The sequence below is a fragment of the Geospiza fortis genome, unplaced genomic scaffold (assembly GCF_000277835.1).
Source record: "Geospiza fortis unplaced genomic scaffold, GeoFor_1.0 scaffold54, whole genome shotgun sequence".
NCBI classification, from domain to species: Eukaryota; Metazoa; Chordata; class Aves; order Passeriformes; family Thraupidae; genus Geospiza; species Geospiza fortis.
Window position 1 is genome coordinate 18,253,623 of NW_005054301.1, and position 23,618 is coordinate 18,277,240.

At 44.3% G+C, this 23,618-nt stretch overlaps 1 protein-coding gene across 1 annotated transcript in view; it reads left to right on the top strand.

Moving 5' to 3' along the window:
• RGS6 (regulator of G protein signaling 6) overlaps positions 1-23,618 on the top strand; it is a 241,913-nt gene that overhangs the window by 198,883 nt on the left and 19,412 nt on the right. The window contains exons 15-16 of the mRNA XM_005417659.3: positions 3,806-3,992; positions 19,614-19,703. Coding sequence (XP_005417716.2) covers positions 3,806-3,992; positions 19,614-19,703 — 277 coding nt within the window. The remainder of the gene's footprint in view (positions 1-3,805; positions 3,993-19,613; positions 19,704-23,618) is intronic.

Sequence of the window (23,618 nt, forward strand, 5' to 3'; positions counted from 1 at the left end):
TGCCCCACAGCACTGAAAGGAATTGCAGCAGAAGGGGGGACTTGCACTGTGGACGCCGGCGTGCACCGCGTGAGAGGGGAGGGGGAGGCCTGCGGGGCGCTTGTCCTGTCCCCACCGACACTGCGGTCTCCTTGGCAGGTCCCCAGTGCCCCAGCGTGCAGCTTTGCAGCATCTGCCAGCCCCCAGCTCGCTCACCAAGGACAGATTTTTGTTTGTCTTGGCCATGCCAGTCTCACTGCGCCAAGGATCTTACCACTAAACAACACAAAGATGTGAATACTGCCCCTGTCTGAACTGCATTTTGATTTTTATCAATTGCTTTCATTCATTTCCTGGCTGAGATATTGAAAGTTAGTTAATGGTGAATGGAAGAAGGTTTGTGAATGGTTAGATGTGAGACCGGAGGGGCATGGGATACTGGCATGGAACGACTGAGGCAAGGAGAGAATTGTGCTTGGATTCTGACCTCACTTGATGAATTCACTGTCAAGCTAGGGGTATTGTGTCCACCCCCAAGATGGGGATACAACACTGCCCTTGTCTTGACTGTTGTTTCTCAGTTTCTGGAGTCATCCATATTTTGCCTCCTGATCAGGATTTAAAATCAATTTTTGTTTTACAGTGTACCTCAGAAGCAGTCACTCCCCTGCTACTCACCCTGTCCTTCTTCAGCAGCCTTTTCACTGGGGGGCATCTTTGAACAGCAGTGACCAAGCACCTCTGCAGTGCCCTGCAGGGAGGCAGAGCGCATACACAGAGGTCCAGGAGCTCTCTGTGCCTTGGGGGAGCTGTGGAGGATGAATGCCATTGTGGGATATCTTCTGCAAGTGACAGCAGTTTAATTACAAACTGGATGAGGCTGAAATGGTTTTTGCCACTGACAACACTTTAGGACACCATATTATCAGCCTTCTCCAGTCCTTACATGCTGTTTTATAAAGAACAAAGAACCTGTGATCAGTGCTGCTGTTCCCTCTGTGCAGACAGTCCCTGTGCCAGTCCTGCTCTGCTTAAAGGGCACCTGTGGAGAGGACACACAAGGACATCTCCCTTCTCCCCTGCCCTGTGCAAAGGTGTCTGCTGGACATTTGTCTACTACAGAAAGAGAGGAGGCAATGCAGGATTTTCTCCTGACTCCTTGTGGACTTGGGGCTGGGCTTGTGCTTCAGAAATTGCAGGAGTGATTCAGGGAGTGCATTTGCACTTTATAATTGAGCAGAATTTCCAGCACAGTCATTGTATGTCGGCTCCTTTCCTAAGTAGAAATACTTGCTTCTCTCTTGTAAAGGCTATAAATCCCATAGGAAACCCTGCTTATGCGTTGGCTTCAGGTTGATCCCTCATGGCAAAGAATTTGCCTTGGAGTTGAAGCTGTGGGGCTGGGTACCCCTCTTTGATGTTACTTGATTTTCAGATGCCAGCTATAGTGAATAGCTTTGAAATTTTTACCAAGACAAAACTCCCCTTTGCCTTGAAGAGGACATCCAGCCTTGGGCATGAATTCACAATTGCTTGCAGTAAAAAGAGCTTGTTCTTGTTACTGTCAGGTTGGTCTGGTTGGTTGGTTTTCAGATTGAGCCAAATAGTTATTAAAATGGATGGTGCTCCTGTTCTGGCAAGCTGTCACTTCACAGTGTTCCCAGCTCTCTCACAAGCGTGCTTTCCCAGCCCGCCTCCCCAGCTCCAGGGGCAGAAGATAAGCCAGAAGAAAAGGTTCTCTCTAGCCAAATGTTTGTCTGAAGTGTCCCAGCTACTCTGGAATGATTAGCATCTTTTCTCCCTATGCCTTTTCTGCATTCACATGTTCCTATTACATCTGAAATTGAATGATAAAGTATTTTCAAATAACGGAAACCACATACGGCATCAGATTACTGCGCTGTGCCACCCTTTACTCTCTGCATGCGTGTGATATGTGGGGGTGTCACTACTCAAATGACCAGGCAGGATATCAGGTGCGCTTAAACTCTTAAAGATGGAAGAGGACCAACCATGCACGCTCCTTCACCAACCCCAGATACTCTATTTCAGTTCATAAAATCAAATGTCACCTTGTTAGAACCACAAGTATGTAACTCCAAAGGTACTGATGTAGTGTTGGAGTGTACCTCAGTCTGTTTTACTGAGCCTGTCAAGGAAATGGAAAAACCATAGGAAGGAATATCTCAAGTTGCTTGGGTGAGTCAGGGCTGTGGCATGAGGCCCCCTGATGGTCGGGAAGGAGCAGCAGACAGGCAAGGAGGATTTAGCCTGGCCTTGCATGTAGTATGGATGTCATTTTCCCCCCAAAATGACTGTTTGCCTCTATTGCAGGTAGGATACCAGGCTAAATGGGGTAGCAGCCTCATTTGTTTGCAATAACACCACTGATTCCAGGGTGTTTAGATACTGCCTGTAGCCATTAAGGAAGCTAGAGTGAGGAACAGCACAGGAGTCACCAGGTTGCTGTCTCCTTCACCCACCCTCACTGCCATCGGGATTTTTGTTTGGGACAGACTCTGTCTTCCTCCTTCCACCATGGAGGAATATTTGCCTTAGTGACAGCACACTGAAATGACTGAATCATTTGGGGTGAGAAATCAGGACTTCAGTTACAGTTCAACTGGTTTATAAGGGAGACACAGGATTTTCCAAGTTGTGCAGCTCTTGCAGATGCCCTGAACAAGCAGTGACTCAGACATTCCCTGTCCCCTCTGCACAGTCTGCCCAGCAGAGAGAGTGTATAAGAGCAGTGCAGGGCAGGGACAGCCAAGGTGAACCCTGCCCTCCTTGTCACCCTGGACAATGGGCACCTTTGCCAGGGGGTAGGAAAGAGCTGGCTATTGCAGGTGGCTGCAAAGGTGCCTTCAGTACCTGTTTGCCCCATTGCCCTCAGCACTCCCTGTGGAGCACCATTGTGCTTGCTCAACCAGGCTGCAGGGCCCAGGTACACAGGGCAGATAACCTTCAGGGATACCTTCTTGCTGGAAGACAGAGTTGACCAAAATAAAACACTACTGGGCATCATGCATCTTCTGAATTAATCACCTGAAAGAGTATATCTCTTTCAGCAATAAATAAAACTAGCACCACCAACAAAATGTCTTTTCTTTTTCCTAGCATAAAAGACAAAAGACATGCATGTCACTCTTGCAAAATATTCTGTGGTCTTTATTTTCACAGATCAAGATATGGATTACATCCTTAGTCATCAAGGGGATTATCTTCTCAGTGTTTATGAACTTACTTTAGTCTGTAAGCATAGCCTAGTCAAGAAAATATCCCTGTAAAATTGGAGTATGGCATGCCAAGAGTCATCTTTTCTCATGGCATCCATCTGAATGCTAGTCAGTTTACAAGTAAAAAAAATCTCTAAGTGGCATTGCTACAACTTCACACTGGAAATTATATGAATGTTAAGTTCGTTCTTCATTTTAATCCCCTGTGGATGACCAATCCTGCAGGCAGGAATGACCAGCACATTGCAGTGGGGCTGTGAGAGGCAGAGCCTGCTCCTCTCCTCCAGCTACATAGCTCTGGAGGTTTCCTGTTTGCCTACCTAATCTGACATTTCTGCAGGGACAGTTGAATAAGAATGTATCACTTTTTAAGGTCAGTGTTCTGGTCTTAGCCAAAATATAAGGGGTTGATGTAAAGTACATCCTCTTGAAATCATGCTAACATGGAGAGTCATTTGTGAATTCTGATAGGATTCAGGATTAGGTTCTATGTCTGTTTTAGGACTCTGCCTAGGCTTATTCCCAAAATCTTACCTAGATTTCTCTCTTTTTCTCTTCTCTGCCCTTTTAATTTTTGCCTAGTACAGGTTTTGGTTGGCTGTCCAAGATCTCAAGAAACGACCTTTACAGGATGTGACCACAAGAGTGGAAGAAATCTGGCAAGAGTTTCTAGCTCCTGGGGCCCAAAGTGCTATTAACCTGGATTCCCACAGCTATGAAAAAACAAGCCAAAATGTCAAAGACCCAGGGAGATATACATATGAAGATGCACAGGTTAGTTTTTGGTTTTATGGAACCACTGCTAATGAAACTCAGTTTTAATATGGTATTCTACTATCACATTGTCACTGCTCACTTGTAAGAAAAAGGAGATGCACAGTTTGAAGTAACTTTGAGGATATCTATTCAAGCTGGGTAAATAATATTTTCATTGAATCTATCTGTTATAACAGGCTAAGGCTCCTCTGGGAACAAATGTTCCAAAATGTACAAGTCTGCAAGGCGCTGCAAGCTGGAGCCATGTCTCAGAGAAAGCACAGATGAAAAAGTGCTATACAGTTCAGCTTGTCTGTCTGTGCTACCTGTCATCAAAGTCTGGCATATTTACTGAATGGCCAATGTCAGATCAAAACCCTGGCTAATACACTTTTTTCTATATCTTGTTTATTTATACCTAATTATATCCCCCTGCCAAACCCCAAATGGAGCAGCTCCCTCCAACACAGCTAGAAATCTGCCCACCAGACAATACCTTAGAGTAATGATAGGACAGTAGGCAATGCAGTGAGCTTAATCCTTCCCTCCTAAGGCTCCAGATTTACCAGGGAAATTTTTACAGATAAACTGTACATAGAAAATGCCTTGAGGAAAACAGATAATTTGAGAAAAACTGCTATAAGCAAGGGTAAAGCTGCATAACCTTCTGGAAAGTGAAAATATAATTTTCTAATTTTTAAAAAAGAAAAATGAAGAAGGGATCATTTGGCAAATATTCTAGGGACACAATGAAAATATATCCTCCTCATAATCATTTTTATCTCAAGATATAGTAAAACCAACAGCAAATGAAAAGAATTCCTGGGTTTGGGGATTTTTTTAATTGGCATTCAAAGGCAATTCTTCAAAATGCACCACTAACAAAATACTTTCATCTCAGGGGAGATGTTTTGGACCACTTTTACAAGGTTAGGCAATGAATTTTTCAAACCAGCATCAAATACTCTATTTTCCTGAATGCAATCTTGCTCCTTGGGGCCAGCATAGAAGGAATGTACACGAAGTTTCAAGGCAGTCCCCTGTGAATATCAGGCAACTTAAATGCCCTTTCTAAGGCTGAGAGATACAGGAGTGTGAAGACATTCTGGATAAGATGTATTCTTTGCTTGGCAGTTGTAGTGAAAAAGAACCGCATGCATCACCTGAAAAAAACGATGATGGCAAAATGCAGGCTAAAGTAGATAGGTGAGTAATGGGGGAATTGATGAAATTGATAGTAGAAGTACTGAGAATAAGACAAATGTTTAGATGATGAGTATTTAATTAGAAGAAGACACAGAGGATTTAGCCTTGAACTGATCAGTTCACAATGTAATTGCCATTGAAAGGAGAGTTGATAAAATCAAGCTGGAGCCCTGGAAGTTAGACTGCAGTTTTAGCTCCTTGGCTTGATTTTATTTCAGTGTATTTTTACACTGACAGATCTCTTCAATTCATCTGTTGTGGTTCATAGACACAGAAATATGAGGCAAAGGTAGACCTTCAAGGGCCAGCTATGGTTATCTTGGAGATTGAATCTATTGAATCCTCAAGAGAGGATAGCACAATGTGGAAAGTGAACCCAGTTACCTTCTTGGGCAGTGGGCTTCTGGTAGCTCTCCAAAGGCCAAGCAAGCTGTTTGGGATGGCTTGACTGGATAGCTGAGGTGTTCTAACACAAGCAGGAAAAAGCAGGACATTGCTGAAGGGTGCAGTGCCCTGGTAGAGTTTTTTCCAGCTCATCTTGGAGAAGGGAAGTTTTTGTTTGCACATCCACTTCATGGGAGCCAATGCAGATGGCCCCAGGGTGCAGTAAATCTCCCAGGACCTGCTGTGGTGTTTCTCACAGGTCAGCCCTGCCACCGCAAAGGCTCTCCTCCATGAATCTGCAGCAGCTGCCTTATCTCAGCACCCTGGCACCAGGTGTCCATGGGAGCTCCCACACATCCCACATTCCTAGGGACTCAACCAGATAGAGCTAAGCAAAACACTCTCTGTGGGAGGGGAAAATACGAGTGTTGTCCTGTCCTGAGTAGTTTAGCGCAAAGAGGAAAACAACTGAAATGTCCTTGTAAGTAAAGAACAAGAAAAAATTTAGTTTACTCAACAGCACATTCTTTGAATGCCTGCAGGTCTGAGCCACTAAGAGGAAGGAAGAGTGTTGGCTGATCTGAGAAAATTAGTTCGATACTCCTGCAGTGGAAGAATAGGAGAAAGTGATGTGGCACTCTAGCTGTGGCTTGAGAGATCCACAAAATGCCAATTCTGTATAAAAAGCACTGGAAATGGACACATTGCTGTACTTGGGAAAGACAAGGTGTAGCAGAGCACATTCAGGCCAGCAAATGCTTTATAACCAGAAGTTGAAAGCAAAGCATCATTTGTTATCAGGTGCTTAACAGTCTACATTGATGTGCTTCTTTGCACACCCTTGGCTCCCAGCCCCAAAGAGCTCTCCCAGATGCTGCTCAACCATCTGGTAAGGCAACTAGCCTGGATAAAAACAGGGAGAAAAAAGGCTTTTGGCAAACATTCCTCTCACTTCAAACCTCTTTGTCCCCAGGCCAGTCATGGTCTGAAAGCAAATGGGTCCTCTGTTTAAGAAAATCTCAGCTTCAAATCTCAGTCCCCAAAGCGCTCCTAAACCAAACCTGAATTTGGTGTGCATTTATTATTTCAGACAGACCTCTCTCTGAGATGGATTCGTGTTCCACAGAAACAAGTGTTGTGCCATTTCCCCATCTCAGCTTGAGATACTGGTCATGCTGTGTCCCTCAGTGCTGCTGCACTCCACAGTCCTGCACTGCTGGGCTTGCATGGAGCTGCCCCTCCTACTGTGGCTCCTGCAGGTGCCATCACCCACCCTGTGCCCAGCTCAAGCTGTGCCAGCACATCTCAGCTCTGAGCAGGGTGTGCAGTGCTGGCTCAGCCTGTGCTCCCCTCCCCCGTTGTCCAGTTTGTTGGTGTCTCTGTCCTTGAGCAGCCCAGCACTGCTCCTAGCTCTGTCCTTATCATCAGCTCTGCCAGCTAACTTGTTCTGCAGCACCTTCTGTCATTTTAGTCCTGGGCCCCTCCAGAGGGGAGCCTACCAATTTAGCTGATTATTTTCTGCTCTTAAACAACTGTCCTCTGAGTAAAATATTATGATTATCAAACCATTTTCACTGGGGAGCAAAGCAGCTTTTAATACAAGGGGCATTGTCAGGAAAGGTCAGTTCAATTAAACAGTGAAGTACTTAGCAGGATGTAAGCTCCCACAGGAGTTATCAGAATCATTGAACAACCAGTGTGGGGCCCTGCAATATGAAGCAGGCACCGCCAGCTCTGGAAAGCAAATAGGTTTGGGTCCATCTGAATGGCCTCTTTTGGCTAATGAAGCTGCTGACAGCCAAAGTAATTCATCTTTACCTGGGAGCACAGAGCTGTGAGTGTGACAATTATGGCTTATCTGTACATGTTATTAGTTTTTTAACCATTCTTCCCCTACCCCCATCAAGCATCTCCTTGCCTCCTCTGAAACGTCTTTCTGCCTTCAGAAAATCTTTAATCCTTCCTCTCTCCCTTGGTGTTGGGAACTAGTATCACCAGGATGCATTGTGTTTCTTCACAGTAATGTTTGTAGGGTCATTCAGTCTACATTTACTAGTAGACTTCAGAGCTAGGTGTACCAGAGTCAGGTAAGCCACACAGTTGGCTTTGGAATTCCTTTCCCGTTTTCTTTGTTTATTTTTACTCTTTAATAAATAAAATAGAAATAGATTATTAGATTGACATTCATTTACCTGAACTAACCAGCTGTTGTTTCTATGAAGATAATTCTGGGAAATTCAGTTCTATTCCAGGCTCTGTTAGGAATTTTAACTGTTCTTTTCAGATCCTTGGCTAATTGCAGAGCACATTTAGACCATAATGCTAAATTCCAGGCAGCTCAAACCAGAAATGCACCTGTCCCAGATTTGAAACATAGAATAATTTGGGACAGAAGGCACCTTTAAAGTTCATCTAGTCCAGCTCCCTTGAAATGAGCAGGGTAGATCTTTAACTAGATCAGGTTTCTCAGAGCCCTGTTCAACTTGACCTTGAATGTTTCCAGAGATAGGGAATCCACCACCTCTCTGGACAATCTTGGCCAGAGTTTCATTATCTTCATTGTACGAACTTTCTTCCTTAAATCTAATCTTGAGATCTGAGCCCAGTTCTTGCTCTCAGCTGCCTCATGTGTAGTTCAGTTTGTTCTGGATTGTGACAGAGATACAAGTCCTTGCAGGATTCATCTGTGGTCGGTCATCAGTTCACATTCTGGTTGTATCAGGAAGCTCAAGGTGCTGAGAGAATTTGACAGGATCCTGTTGAATTCAAAACCAAACTCACGAGTTTAAGCAAGGATCTCTTAGAAGTGAAATGTTATTTTTTACCAAGAAGGGAAAAGGAGGGAGGACTTCTCCTAACTTTGTGTTTTCAAGCATGCACAGGATGTGAAAGTCCTGGTGTCTATTCAGTGGGCACAGAGAATTCCTTTTGTAGGTCTGAAGCAAAATCATAGCATGGAAGGAAGATGTGAATATAATCATTCATTGTGTATCTGTATCATCTTTCATGTAAGAACTTGAAGAAGCATTATTCCTATTTTCTTAAAGTTTTGTGCAGTCACCCAGGTTATGTGCATGCGTGTAAAGGACAGTGACTAAGTGTTGGTTAGCAGTGCAGGCAGCCAGCAAGGGGACACAGGGCAGACCAAGGTGCTCTGCCTCTAAGAGGGGATCAAGTCCACCTGAACCAGTGCTGCTCAGAGACATTGAGCCTGTGCTGTGGGGAATTGAAAGCACTGCTACATGACATCACAGTACATGACATCAGCCCCAGAGGTCCTGGGGACTTTTGACAGCCTGCACCTTCCTGTGGAGGTTAGGGACTGCACAAGGACTTGACCTTTATTCCCTTCTCCTTCTTTGGCTTTGATTCTGTGGGACTGGAGGAAAAAATTGTTCTTTTCACTACACTCTGGTTCTCTTCCTTGTATTTGGGTTATGGTGACTGCAGAAAACACGCAGAGTCTCACTGTTGTGTGTTTATTACAATTAGAAGCAAAAGTGCAAGCTCCTGCCCTCGTGGATTTCACAAAACAGCCTACAAAGGAATCTAAAATCAAGAGCCCCACAAATACAGCCAGAAAAGTAGTTAGATGTCTAAAGCAAAAATATAAGGGGATGGTGGAGGCTTATGCTGCTGTGCCTGGTGCTGTGCAAAGCAGGAAACAAAAAACTTGAAGCAGAGGTTTATATAGGAGCAGATACTCTGTGCTGTTATTTTCCTGTTTTGCTTTGTTGGGAGTTTTTTTTTTAATGCACGTATGTGCCACACATCAGAAAGTACTTCTTTTATCTTCTGCCTTCCATTTTAATTTGTAGTTTAGCAGTCATGTTAACATCTACCATCCAGCCTTTGTCTTGCTGTTCCCTTTCTGTCTCTGAAGGCATCAGGGATCAAACTACTGTCTAAGCTAATGTCCTTCTGTCACATCCGAGCAGAAAAAGGGCCAGGAAAAAGTCACAACTGACCCCTCTCCTTGCAGACACAGTGACAGAAGGCAACAGATCTCTTCAAATGAAAGATCATGGAAAAGGGGTAACAAGAACAGTCAGCATATTCCCACAGGACAATAGTCTGCCTGTTATTCAGGGTGCTGATCCTGCCAAGTTGTCTAAAAGTACATGCATGAGTATTAACAGTGCCTCAGTGCCAGACATTTCATACCTCCAAAAAATACCTTTAGATGGATTACATGGGAAAGTCTCTAGCTTGCTCAAAAATTGAATTCAGCACTCAGACTCTGGGACTCTTGTGTCAGTAGTGTGCAATGTGCTTCTTGAAAGCAAGAAACAACCGCACGTCAGATCCAGAGCAAGAGAATTTCCTCTTCATGTGAAGGTCAAGAAGCTGCTGATACTGTTTCTTTTCTCCCAAATAGGGAGTGAAAGTGCTTGCAAGTGTGTCCTTTCATCTAATCAAGAAGCCAGAACTCCAGGAGTCCATTTCTCATGGACTTTGAGGTTATGGTCTCTTCCTGCTAAACCCATGCACTGCAGGAACGCCGTGGTCTTTAATTTTTTAAAGGGCTTGTTACCTTTCTGAGTGTTCACACTCCTAATTAAAAATTTAAGAAAAAATCCCTGGGAAGATCTATCAGCAATGCATTTCATATCCCTGCTCAGCCCACAGCAGGTATGAATGTGGGCTGTCAATATGGGGTTTGCTGGCAAACAGTTAAAAGATTTCAACATACATTTGGACTCTGAGATCTTGAGTTCAACCACTTAATGGCAGCCCAAGATGTCATAGCAGCAGATATTGTACAGTCAAAATGCTGATGAGGCATGGAAAACTGTTTATCTGTCCAGTACTTGTTCTCTAGGTAGGCATCCAAGCAGGGTTGGTGTTCCCTATCTCACCATAGGCACCTTTACTCAGAAGCTGTGTTCTGCTTGTTTCTGTGGGGCTGTATCCTGCTCTATCACCATCTCCTATGGAACAGAATGTCCCACTGAAATATAATTTCCTTCTGCTGTGTGAGGGGTTCTGCATGTTCCTCTCCTTGGCACAATTCAGCTTTTTGGCAGGATTTTGCATGAAGGAAGTTGCTGACAGCCTGCAGGTGTCAAGGTGTTGACCAAAAGATTAACTAGTTACACCTCATAGCTGTACCACAGCATGTACAGGAGGGAAAAACCTCATCTTCATTGCTGCAACTCCTACCTATTGTATTGTTTGGAAAAGAAATGCCAGTCTCCTGAATGCTACAGAAGGTTGTCTCCTCCTCCCAGGGAAAACCTTTTCACTTGGCTTTTTGCCAGTAGCCAGGATTTGGCCCATATTGAGAGAATCAGCCTCTTAGCCATGATCATTGTTCTCAAAACCTAAAGCTGCTCATATGGCGTTAGACTCCCGGCAGCCCACTCTTGTCTCCCAGGATAGCCCTTGCTATATTTAGGACTAAATCCTCCTGCAGTACCAGGCTGACCCCTTAACTGCACAGCAATGAACAGCCCTTTGCCTCTAGTCCTCTGCACTGTGTCTGCCATGGAGCCTCAACAGCTCTGCCTTCACATTTGTGTTTGAAGATATGAAGCAAACCAGTTGTCTCATCAATTTATAGAGGAACCATTGCTAAATGTATGTGTTTCTTTTATAAATGTGCTTTTCCATGAAAGATTTACATTGTGTTTCCAACTATGTATCTACAGGGCTAAACAAAGGATTTCTGTGTATTACTCAAAATGAGCTGTCATTGCTTACAGTTATCCCTCTTGGTAAGGCTCGCTCTTACATTCCTGTGTCTTCAGCCCCGTGTAATTTCATTTGTGGGCTGAAAAAAATTATGCTTTTTAGCTTAGCAGGGAGGTTGGTCTATATTACAGGATATTTATTCATCTTTTTTTCCCTTAGTAGTAAAAGCAACTTTGTTGAGTGTGAAGAAAATGCACCAGCTAAAACTTGGTTTAAATTATGTGTCTTGAATACTTGAGACTGGCAAAAAAGATTTCCAGAGCAATTCACTCTTGACCAAGACCCTTATGTGCCATTTAGCAACCTGAAGCATTTCTTTTCCAGCTGTAAATCCAGGCCAGCCACGCAGTCCCGCAGCAGCCAGAGCACCCAGTCCCGCCTGGCCCTGCTAGATGGCAGCACTGCCGGCTACCAGAGAGGCTCTGCGAAGGGGCTCACCCTGGTTCATGCAGGCAGGCAGCTTAAACAGGCACTACAGCATTTTTGAGAAGAGTGAAATCCTAAGTGCAGAGACCGGAAAAAGCAGATCCAGAAGCACTCTTAGTGGAGATTTGGAAACATTAAAGGGAATTAGAATAAAAAATACGTGTTTCCCTCCTTTCTCACCCCTACTGGTGTTTTCCCATCAAGTTCAATCAGGACAAATGCGAAGGTCTCTTCTGCAGCTTCTTCACTGTTTGGCTCATCTCAATTGTGCCTGCTACCAGCTACTTCAGCTTCCAGAGCTGATGTAGCAATTTTTACTGCTTTTTCCAAAGTGCATTTTGGCACAAGCAACTGCTAAAGAGGAGTCGATGTCCTTTCCTTTCTTCGGCTTTTTGGGAGATCCTGGTGGTGGTGTGGTAGGGGGTTCTGCTGGTCAAACAGGATTCTTGAGGATGAGCTGGGAAGAGTACAGCAGAGTTAACAGGACACATCTCTAACAACCCGTGGATAGCAGGTTTTGATGACTGCAGTATGTGTGTGTGCTGGCACAGGGGTTAACCTCAGCTCCCTTGCCACAAATGTCTGTGCAGAGCAGGGGTGCTGACAGACAGGCATTAGGCTGCTGCAAGTCTAATTGGAAGGTGCAGCAGTCACACCCCATGTGCTTGCAGAAGTGTCTGCTTTCTCCTTCCCACGTCCTCTTTGTACTATAGAGACAGCTTTTCCAAAAACAAACTCCAGGCAGGTTCTCATCTGGCATCTCTTCCCATCCTTCCAGCAAAGGCCACAAGGCCTTCACTCAGGCAGCATTCTCTCATGTGTGAATCTGCAGTAAATTCCTCCCCAGTGCCACGCATACAGGTGGCACAAATATTAGCATTCACTGCAGTATGCTGTTATTTATTTTGTTGTTTTATCTACTGCTTTACATTGCTTGTGGCCTTTTCTTTTAATGGATTTGTCTGACATGCTGCAAATCTCCTTTGGAGTTGGCCAGAGGTTCGGCTGCATGCTTGCAATACAAAAGGGGTCTCCAAATCAGCTCTCACTAGTTAATACCAGGTGTTGGTGACAGAGTGAAGGAGTGCTCCAAAATTATCCAGATGTTAGTGGGATAACTACAGCAAGGAGGTTTCTGACCAGTTTATGAAAGGCAAAGTGGACTCTTGCAGCTCAAGTACATCTCAACAGCTATCTAGCCTTAGTGTAAACTCCCCCAAATAAGCTAAAAATTGTGGAATAGAATCATTAAGGTGGAAAAATACCCCAAAGATCATGAAGTACGGCCTTTGACCAAACGCCACCATGTCAATTAAATCACAGCATTAAGTGCCACCTCATTCATTTCTTGAACACTTCCAGGGCTGGTGACTCCACTGTCTCCCTGGGCAGCCCATTCCGTTGCTTAACCACGCTTTACTGAAAAAAAATTATTCCTGATGTCCAACCTGAACCTTTGCCGGTATAGCTTGAGGCCATTTCTTCTCATTCTGTCACTGGCTGCCTTGGAGAAGATGCTGACCCCTACCTGGCTACATCATCCTTTCAGACAGTTGTAGAGTGATAAGGTTTCCTCTGAGCCTTCTTTTCTCCAGGCTGAACAATTCCAGCTTCTTCAGCTGCTCCTTATTTGAGTAACTTTGTAGACTCATCACCATTTTCATTGCCCTTCTCTGGACGTGCTCCAACACCTCCGTTTCTTTCTTGCAGTGAGGGGCTCAAAACTGGACAAAGGACTCAAAGTGTGGCCTCACCAGTGCCAAGTACAGGGGGACAATCACTGCCCTGGTCCTGCTGGCCATGCTGTTGCTGATACAGGCCAGGATACCATTGGCCTTCTTGGCTACCTGAGCACACTCTGGCTCATGTTCAGCTACTGCAGACCAGCTCTCTCAGGTCCTTTTCTGCCAGGCAGCTTTCCAGTTGCTGATCCCCCAGCCTAAAGCATTGCCTGGGGTTGTTGTGACCCAAGTGCAGGATCTGGCACTTGACCTTGCTGAATCTCTTACCACTGGCCTTGACTCGTTGATCCAGCCTGTCTAGATCCCTCTGCAGAGCCTTCCTGCCCTCCAGCAGATCAGCGCTCCCACCCAACTTAGTGTCATATGTGAACCTGCTGATGGTGTACTTGATCCCCTCATCAATAAATAATCATCAATCAACAATAAAGATGTTAAACAGGGCTGACCCCAATACGGAGCTCTGGGGCCACCACTGGTGACTGGCTACCAGGATGTAACTCTATTCACCACCACTCTCCCAGCCCAGCCATTTTGATGGTTTTTAACCCATCAGAGTGCACCTCTCCAAACCAGGGGCTGCCAGCTTCTCCAGGAGAAGGCCATGGGAGACAGTATTGAAGGCTTTGCTGAAGTCCAGGTAAACTTAATCCACAGCCTTTCCCTCATCCACCAGGCAGGTCACCTGGTCATAAAAGGAGATCAGGTTGGTCAGGCAGGATGTGCTTTTCCTATACTCATGCTTGCTGGGCCTGATCACTTGGTTGTTCTGTACATGCTGTGTGATGGTAGCCAAGATGATCTGTTCCATAAATGTGCTAAATGGGAAACCTGTGCTTGAAGTGAGCAAAGAATTGGCCATTTCCTTATTCTCCATCATCACCTAAAGTTTGCAGTTGTGTTTAGGCATGAACTTGCTGATATAAAAATTTATATCGGCAAGTTCAAATTTAAGGGCTTTCTGGAATCTAGCTGGTGTTCAGAGTTCATGAGAACATTGTGCTTGGCCTTCACAACTCCAGAAAAATCTTAAGCCTGTCACAAAATATCAAGATGAGTAAAATGCTAGTGGAATTAGGAATGGATGTTTAACCACCAATTCTCTTCTTGATTCATATACACAAATCATAGGAAAGAACCAAGGTTTTCTGCTAAAAAGAAACATTCTTAACAGAGAAGATAATTCCTGGGATCTACCACGTGCCTTATGCAAGTCAGATGTTATTTTTTAATCATTCAGGTTTTTTCCCACATTTTTCTTGAGTGTTCCCAATGTTCTGCTTATCTGGCAGCCATGCCCTCCTCAGGGTCACTGTGCTTTGACTGCGAGGGGGAAGAGAGACCTGAGATCACATTGCAGCACATTGATTTGGAGCAGGTGCAGCTTTGAGATGGTTTCTGCTATCTCAGCCACCTCCTACATTCCCGTCTGGATTGCAAACTTTATTTTTTCCTCCCCCTTTCCCCTCTTGTCAGGAATAATTTGCTAAGCCTGTCCTTCATCTCTTTCCAAAGGTAAAGCTTATGGAAGGAAAATAGCCGAGAGATGCTGAACCTTATCAGGGTTTACTTCCCTGCACTTAAGCTGTCAGCTGTCAGGGGTGGGATTTCCTGTTGGTTTCACTTAACTGTTAAAGAGAATTTTTTGGTGATTTATCTCATTGGTTCCTTTTTTTTTTTTCCTAGAAGGGACAACATTTCCCCCTTTTAAATGTACTGTTTGTTCTTCTTTATATCATATAATGGTTGTGGCAAGTGGAATGGTTATGTTGTGTGAAGTGTAACTCTCATGACAGAAGACCATGTACAGACAATATGCTCAGTGAAGCTGGACAGCCCCCGGGACCACTGCATATTTTCCCCACCACGGCGGACATGTGATTCAGGTGCATAAAACACAAATAAGGGTCTGCTTTTTTCTCATGACAAGATGCAAGCAGATCCCATTGCTTCTGTTGCCTTGGTTCAAGAGCTGGGAAACAGCGGTCATGGGGACATTTGATAGCAAACCCACTCTGCTTGCAGGAGTCTTGTAAGGGATTTGTTTGCTTCCTGGAGATGAAATCCACTGTACTTAGAAAAGCAGGTTCTTGTATCACTTTTCATGTTAGACTGACATTTCCCAATGTGCACCCATTGTCACAGGGGAGTACCAGTACAGCCAGCACTCATCAGCAGCATGCTGTGTGAGGGACTGAGTGACTGGTCAGCTCAAAAAGCCAGCTTGCCAGGGCTCCCTCACACATGTCAAGTCAGTCCCTGTCTCCACTTGCAGCTGCCACTGCACTGGCCTGAGATTGCAGCTCAGTGCTCAGAAAGAGCTGGCAAGGCTGCAGGGGAGACCAGTGGGACACGTGATGCCTGTCAATTGCTGGCCAAATCTTTAAAGACTTTTTTTCCCTGCCTTTTATCTGGTTTTATAAGCTACCTTGTTTAATGGTTTAATAGATCACTTGAGCAGTTTTGTTAGATGATTGTTTTAAATCCTTGGGTTTGCAATGTAACTCCCTAAAGGATTGCTGGAGCAGGGAGCTGTGAGACTGAGCCATACTTTGGAAGTGGTACATGGCAATGGCTGGGAGAGCCTACGCCACCCAGAAGAAATGGTCTTCCTGCTCTTGTGCAGACGGGGCACAGGAACTTCCCATGGCACTTGTAAAGAAGTGTTGCAGTGAAAATTCTGGACAGACTGCTCACAGTGCAAGAGACTAAAATGTCTGCAGCTGCATTGTTAAAAGTTACACAGGTAGTGCATTTACTTTTTCTATTTAGAGAACAAGCAGTAGTGAGCTCATCACCCTGAAAAAAACAAAACAACTTTAAACATGAAGAATTATCTCAGTATAAGGATGGAAAAGCTCAAACTTCTTACCACCACTGTCACGTAATGTCAGGGAGATTGTGCATGTTTATAAAGTGTATTGCACTGGGAAATTTCAGTCTTTAATGTGGGTGTCCTTTCTTTCCACCATGTGGTAAAAAGGTGGAAAAAAACCCAGCTGCTCAGTAAAATAAGAAGTGAGAGACCAGAGGGTTGCAATGATCCAAAGCGAACTAAAAATCCATGACAGAGAAGGACAAGACAATTTGCACATATTTGCACAGAGCAACTAAATCCAAGCCCACACCTCTGCCTGTTGCTCAGGCTTCCACAGAAGAATATGATCAGTTGTTAGATCTCCAGTAGCCTTCAAGGTATTTATGGAATGAGGAGCTGCTAACAGTAGCTGTAGGTTCTCCCTAGGAAGTTGCAGATTCTAGAATGCATAAGAGAAAATAGCTTCGTGGCAAAGAACAGAGTAGGCTACAGATCAAAACAAATGTTCCAGCCACTGGCTTTTCCCATTCCGCAGCTGGATTTGGTGTGTAAATGGGCTGGACACACACCACAGCCACAATTTTAGCAGTAATCTTCATGGTGCAGTCTCAGTAGGGATTTTTGCTGTAGCAATGCAAGTTGTCCTGTACTGTTGCAAATTGGAAGGCAGTCTTTGCTGATCTGAGCAACTGGCTCAGATTTCCAGTAGGTGCTTCAGAAATGCAGAGTTGTAAAAAAAATTACTAGTGTATCATTCATGCCTTCAGTCTAGGGATTGTTGAAAGCAGGCCCTTTGAATTCTTACAGTTAAAAAGTAAAGTTTGCTTCTGAAGCTATCATGTCTCCTATGCCCAACCTTCTTTCTTCATTAGCATTCAAAGCCTAAGAATAGTTATTCCCTGATTGATTATATCTGTGGTGATCAGCTGAAAGGTAGCAGTCTTGTTATTTAGTGATTTGAAGATGTGAAAAGCTGAGAAAATGCTTCATACCAATTACCTAACTGCAGTGGCAGCAGAGCTGTGGCTGTGCAATAGTCCTGTTTCAGGGAAAGGCTTCAGTTAAGAAGGCAGCTTGTGGTTTATTTCATCTCAGGATCAAAGCAATTTTTTCTCCTTCTGACCACCAGTTACTGAGTTTATACTGTTTTAAGGTCAAATATATTAAGTTCTCTTGACATGAGCAAGAATGATAGTTGTTGCTGGCATACAGGTGGGTCGTATGGCCAGCCTCATGTGTTGTTCTTTGCTTCTGTCTATGTGGCAATGAAAACTGGAAGTTACTTTCCAAAAATGTTATCATCATGTTTCAGACCAGACACAGTTGTCTGACCACTGGTAAAGAAATCATTTGGAGCCCAAAGACAGTAAAAAATTAATCACATCTAGCAAAATGTTAATATAAATATCCCTGTCACCCACCATGTTGGCTCAGCCACAGCACCTTCCTGCACACCTCAGCACCTGTCCCACCAGCACCTTGCATCTACTGGCTGCTGTAAAGAGGACCATTAAGAGGGTGAAGGCTCTGGAGACCCCTCAGGCCCTTTCCTGTTGATGGGCTACAGGGTGCCCATCAGTCTCCTCATGGTCCTGGAAAAGCACCAGTTAGGTGGGTTTGTTTCCCAAGTATTACAAAGAACTTATTAGGAGGACATGGAGACTCCTTGGAAACCTTAAGATGTAGCAGTACAGGCAAACTGGTTGAGGTGTGATTGGCTTTAAATCAACAGTCTTGAGTTTATGCTAGCTGAAGTATTTAAGAGAGAATACAAACCTTTTGATGATCATATCCATGATGTGCGTTATTTTCCCTCTTCTTGTCTTAGGGAGTACTTGGCTCATTCTGTCCTGCATAAATAGAACAAATGTCCCACAGCTGGATATCAAATCTCATGGAAATGCTGTACATGGTACATGAGGAGAATGAAACTGTGCCCTACCATGTGTTTTTTCTGAAGCAAGAAGGGTGACTGTTGCTAAATAGCTTTATTTGATCAATTCTATTGCAAAATCTTATGCTGTCCTTTGGATAGATAGTGCTGCACAAATGAGGATCTGTCAAGACTAAAAGCAAGTATGGAAATTATCGAGTACAAATTGTTCCATGCCAGGATTTAGCTCAAAGAATACATTTATGCTGTGTCAAAAGAAAACCAGTAGCCCTCATAGGATTACACCAAATAGGGTAAGAAAGCTGAATTAAGCAGTTCTTCTGTGTATAGACAGGTCATTGCTAATTACCTGTGATGGTGAAGATAAGGGAATTCTGCTTGGCTTGTTAACATGCTAAAATAAGCTATGTGACTTCTGTCTGGTTTGGTTCTTCGAAAGTTTCATGTACAACTGCTTTAGGGCTGGAGAGAATATTTCACGTTGTATAATTGACTATAGATGAAACTGTTCATTGGCTCTATAAAAGTGCTTCCTTGGGCAAAGTCTAAGAGAAAGGTCCAAGGTGCCTGTTTTTCTCTTGGGCCCTTTAGTGTGTTCTCAGTCATTATTTGGTCAAAATATTTTGATTTTATTTTCCTGGTGTTTGGGATAATATCTTTTGTAAATCCAGGGATAATTAGGAGAAAAGCTGACTGTGTTAAGGGATTCTCAGCAAGAAAGTAAAGCTTAGCAAGGAAATTAGAAAAGGGTATGTATTAAGTTCTGCTGCAATGAAACACCACTTTCTAAATTTGAAGATACACTTGAAGATACACATAGTAAGTGCTCTCAGAGCGAACCGGTGACAGCAGTTTGACTTAAGAGAAGACCCTAAGAGAGAGACTCATCCAGTGTAACTTTATACATAGGATGTAGCCATCCACATCGGAGCTAATCATGTCACTTCCCTGCGTAGACATCACAGTCATGGGCTTCTTCAGGACATTAACATGTTGGCTTACTTAAGTGCATGTCTAAAGTTGAGATGAAATGTGTGCAAGTATCAGTTCCCTTCCATGAACAGAAAGGGAGTGCTGAATGATTGTTCAAGTATCTGTAGCTGGTAAAATGAAACCTTATCTATGAGACAATTTCTGGTGTTTATTTCTTCTTTCCAGGGTAGGCACTTTCTTATAATCTGGGGACTTCAGAATGTTGCAATCTTTGCAGAATAATCCTGATGAGTGATTAATGTGTGCCAGCCTTTGGGGTGAGGGCTGTCTCTCTGTTTTGTGTTCATACAGCTCCAGGTACAGCAGGGTCCTGCCCCAGGATGGACCTCGTGTACACTACCACAACACAGATAATCAATAACAGCAGACTGAATTAGAACTCTGATCAGTCTCTCTTCCTTCCAATTCTCCATGTTTTAAGTTCCTGTGATGTTTAAATGAGGTTTGATAACAATTCTCTGTCTCTCATTCCCCTTATCCCACAGGAGCACATTTACAAGCTGATGAAGAGTGACAGCTACGCGCGCTTTCTGCGTTCAAACGCTTACCAGGACTTACTGCTGGCAAAGAAGAAGGTATCTGTTGGAAAGGACATGCTTGCATCTCTTAGCACGTCTTGATTCTCGCCTGCTGCTTGCTGCTAGTGTGAAAGTGAAAATATTGTTTGCTTTTTTTTTCCTTTAAGAAGGGAATGAACACTTTTATCTTCTTCACTGGGGGCATGGCATCCATGTGCAACAGCCTCAGCATGAGTTTTGGGGAAAACATGGTGATCCGAGGTAAAAGTACTATGGGAAGGTGTTTGTCTTGCACAGCTGTCTCCCAAACTCAGTGTAGGCAATATAAATTGTATTACCTCCTTCTCATGGAAAAGGTGGTATGTGATTTGAGAAGCAGAACCCATCAATCTGTTCATTACTGGTGCAAAATTCACCTATAAAGGTTTTTACCTCCCTAGTCTCACCATGTGATATTCCCTTTGGATGCCTTACCTGCAGCAATTCCCATACTCCTTTTCCGTGCTTTTGTCTCCCCAGAGATGCTTCCTTTTCCTCAGAGACAGGAAATAATTGCAATGCATGTAGTAATCAAAAATTCCAGCCACATTGTCTCACAGGAAATCTGGGTTTGAGCTCTTCTTAGCCTTTTTGGTATCTGCATGAGCTCTGCCAGCACCATGATTCTGTCAGGAGCCTCCAGATCAGGGTAGTAAAGGAATAGTTATGTAAGGTTACAACTCCTGTCCTTGAGTCCCCTTGTTCTAAAGGGTGTAGGAGATAAGCTACTGGTTTCTGTGTTTGTGGCTGTGCTCAAATGCTTCCTGCAACTCCTGATTAATTCCTATAGCTCTATGTGTGTGTCTGTGTACATGTGCATGCCATGTATATGCGTGTATGTCCCATTTGCATTTGGCTCCCAGGACTGCACATAAACTGATTCCTGACTCCTGCAGCCTGAGTGTGTGGTTTCCCATCACCATCTTCCCTGCTGTTTTTCTGCTGCATTCTCTGTGTGCTGCCAAATTACATTGCATCGGCACAATACAATGAAATCCCAGTGGTATTTTTGTCCTGATTGTCATTGTATGCCCTAAAAGCATGCATATGGTGACAAAAGAAGACAAGCCCCTCTGTCTGCTGTGCCTGAGACTACTGGCAGGTGGATTAGCAAAAGGTAGTGGAGGGCAGCAGTCAGCCTTCTGTTTCAAAATGTCTGGTCTGAGACAGCATAAACCAGTGCTGCTTACATTTAGAAGACCTGACTTAGTTCAGAGACTGGGGAATGAAGGAGGTGTGAGGCAAAGTCTTCTGATGGTATAAACCATAAAAGCCTCTGCCATCTTCCTACCCCCAGCAGCTTATGGCCCCCCTACCCCCCAGTTTCCATTGAAAACATGAGGGCACATGTGCTTGAAAGCCAGGAGAGCTTTCTCCTCCCAGCCAAACCCATTCAAACCAAAGGTTTATTTTTTTGCAATCCTTGTTTGCTGTCAGATCAAGCCCTGGATGTGTCAGCATGACATCCTCATCCCCCCGCAAACTGCCGCAGGAGCAGGTTTTGGTGTCATGTTAACGCAACCGTGAAAGTAAGAATCAAGTTTCTTTTAGAAAGAGCTGTGGGTGCACAAGTAAACATATGAAGGCACAAAAAAGGCAGGAGTAAATCAGTGCAGATGTGCTGTTCAGCAGCTGCACATTATGCAGGAGGGGAGTTGGTGTTACTCCAGAGTCTGTAAAGTTCTTTGCAACCACATTACACTGTGTTGGAATGTATTGGAAACAGTAGGTACAGAGACGATGATAGAAAGACATGTCATTTCTGTATGCTGAACTGCCTGGTCCTATCTTTAGGATGTTTGGTACAGCTTTGAGAGGCAGCCTTTTAAAATTCCTCTGAATAGGTAGAAAGCAAGGGAATGAAAAGAGGAACCCAGTAACACATCAGAGCCTGCATGAATGGAGAATTTGGTTTAGAGCCTGCAAACAAAGTCGTGGATTTACTGATGTAAACAGAAATTCACTGCAGTTCTTTTAAGTTGAGATGAGTACATCTCTCTGAGGCCGGTCTTTCCCCAATGTCATTATCCTCACATGGCTTGTATACCATACTGATGTGACATAGCTTACTTTCATAACTAAGTTCTGTCAGAAGCACAGCATGATGGACGAGGGGTAAAAAGAGTTGCTTGCACTAAGCAAATTAGCTATGGCTTCAGCTCCCACATTAATGTTTTGTGGATAAGTTTGTGTCATTTGGGATCTTTTGCCTTCCAGCACTGGGTTATGGCAAACTGAGAGGGCAGGCAAAAGGGAAAGGTAGACTGTGTGGCTAGAGCACAGAACTGGGAACCATAAAATCTGTATGCTTTCTGTGGTTACCCCACTTAGTTTCATGTGTGAGCTTGGGGAAAAAAAAGTTCACCCTATATCCTCCTCTTTTTCAAAGGGCAATAATAATAGTGACCTGCTCAGCAGAGAGATGCCAAAGCTTGATTAGTGCTTCAAAACATACTTCACATTTCTGGTGTTTGTAAAATGCTGTAAGTTTGAAGAGTTACTTTCTTCCACACCATACAATAACCACAGATGTGAGAGCTTTCCCTGCCTGTTCTGGGAGTACAGTAATGGAGAGAGAACTTCTGGGTTGGGATTGAGATACAATGACAGAATTATGAGGGGAACATATTGTTCACACCACTAACTGATGCAAGACAGCAGACATAGGCTGTATACAGACCAGACATACATATTTTGTTAATTGGTTTTAGATGTTTTTCCTTCATTCTTCCCAGTGTCATTATTGCGAGTAACCGCAGTATTACTGGCCTGAATCCTGCAGATTCATGGTGCTCAGCAGGGAACATGAGGTTGGCCTCCAGCAAGGGTGTGATTAGAAGCAGTGAGCTGCAGAGGGGAAAAACTGGGCGTAGAATTCTGCCTTGAACAGAAGGCCTCCTCCCTGCCAGGCTGGAGGAGAGATGAGAACACAGCCCTGTCCTCAGGAGAAATGGCCATGTGCCCAGCCCAACTGGAGCTCTGGGCCTCCATTCCCAGCCCCCTCTCTGCAGCAGGTAGAAATCACGGATCTGCTGAAGGTGTCTGGCTCGGCAATGAAGGGCTGGATGTGCTGAGATCCCTGAGCGACTCGCTGCTTTTTATTTGTGTATCTATGCAACACGCCCTGCTGGTGCTACACAGTCAAGCACTGACCTGCTCCTGTTTCTGCTGATATGCTCCTTGCTGCAGGGTACTTACAGCAGGTAATCACCACTGCATGGCCCTCCAGCCCTTCTCCACAGTAGCCAAAACGGTGGTTGGATGTCCTTAGACAGCAGTGATCCACCTGTCGGGACAAGTGCTGCGACAAACCTACTCAGTCAAGGCAAGGAGGCATTTTGGCAGGTGACTTGGCTGCAGAGCAGGGGTTTATTCCCTGGGGAAAGAGCATTGTAGATTAGTTAGTGCACCATGGAAGGGGATGTGAGTGCACAGGAACTTCTGTTAATGGTGAAGAAGCAGCCAGACATGTGCTCTGCTACTTATTTGTGCAGAGAAGGGAGCGAAAGGAACAGAAAAGACCTCAAGGTACTTTCCATTACTCACTGTAAAGGTGAAACAATGACATTGGTTGGCATCTCTGCATTACTGAAGCGGCAGCTGAACTGTCACAGTGCTGGTGTTCATGTCAACCTGGGATGTGGTGGCTTCCTGCCACCCAGCCCTGCCCATAGGCAGGGAAGCATCCTGGAAAGACAGCCACAGCTGTAGTGCAGACAGGCTGTGAAGCCACGGGAGTGAGCCCAGCAGTACTGAGGGAAGAGCAGGTTGGTATTTTCTTGGTTTAGAACATTGTTTTGCTCTCCAGCTGGTTCAGGGAAGTGTGAATTCACCATGATCCTATTCAGATAAACACACGATATATGCAAAATACTCTGGCCACTTGGTAGCACTGTGCATGCCCTTTGCTTTCTCTCTTTGGACAGGTAGATG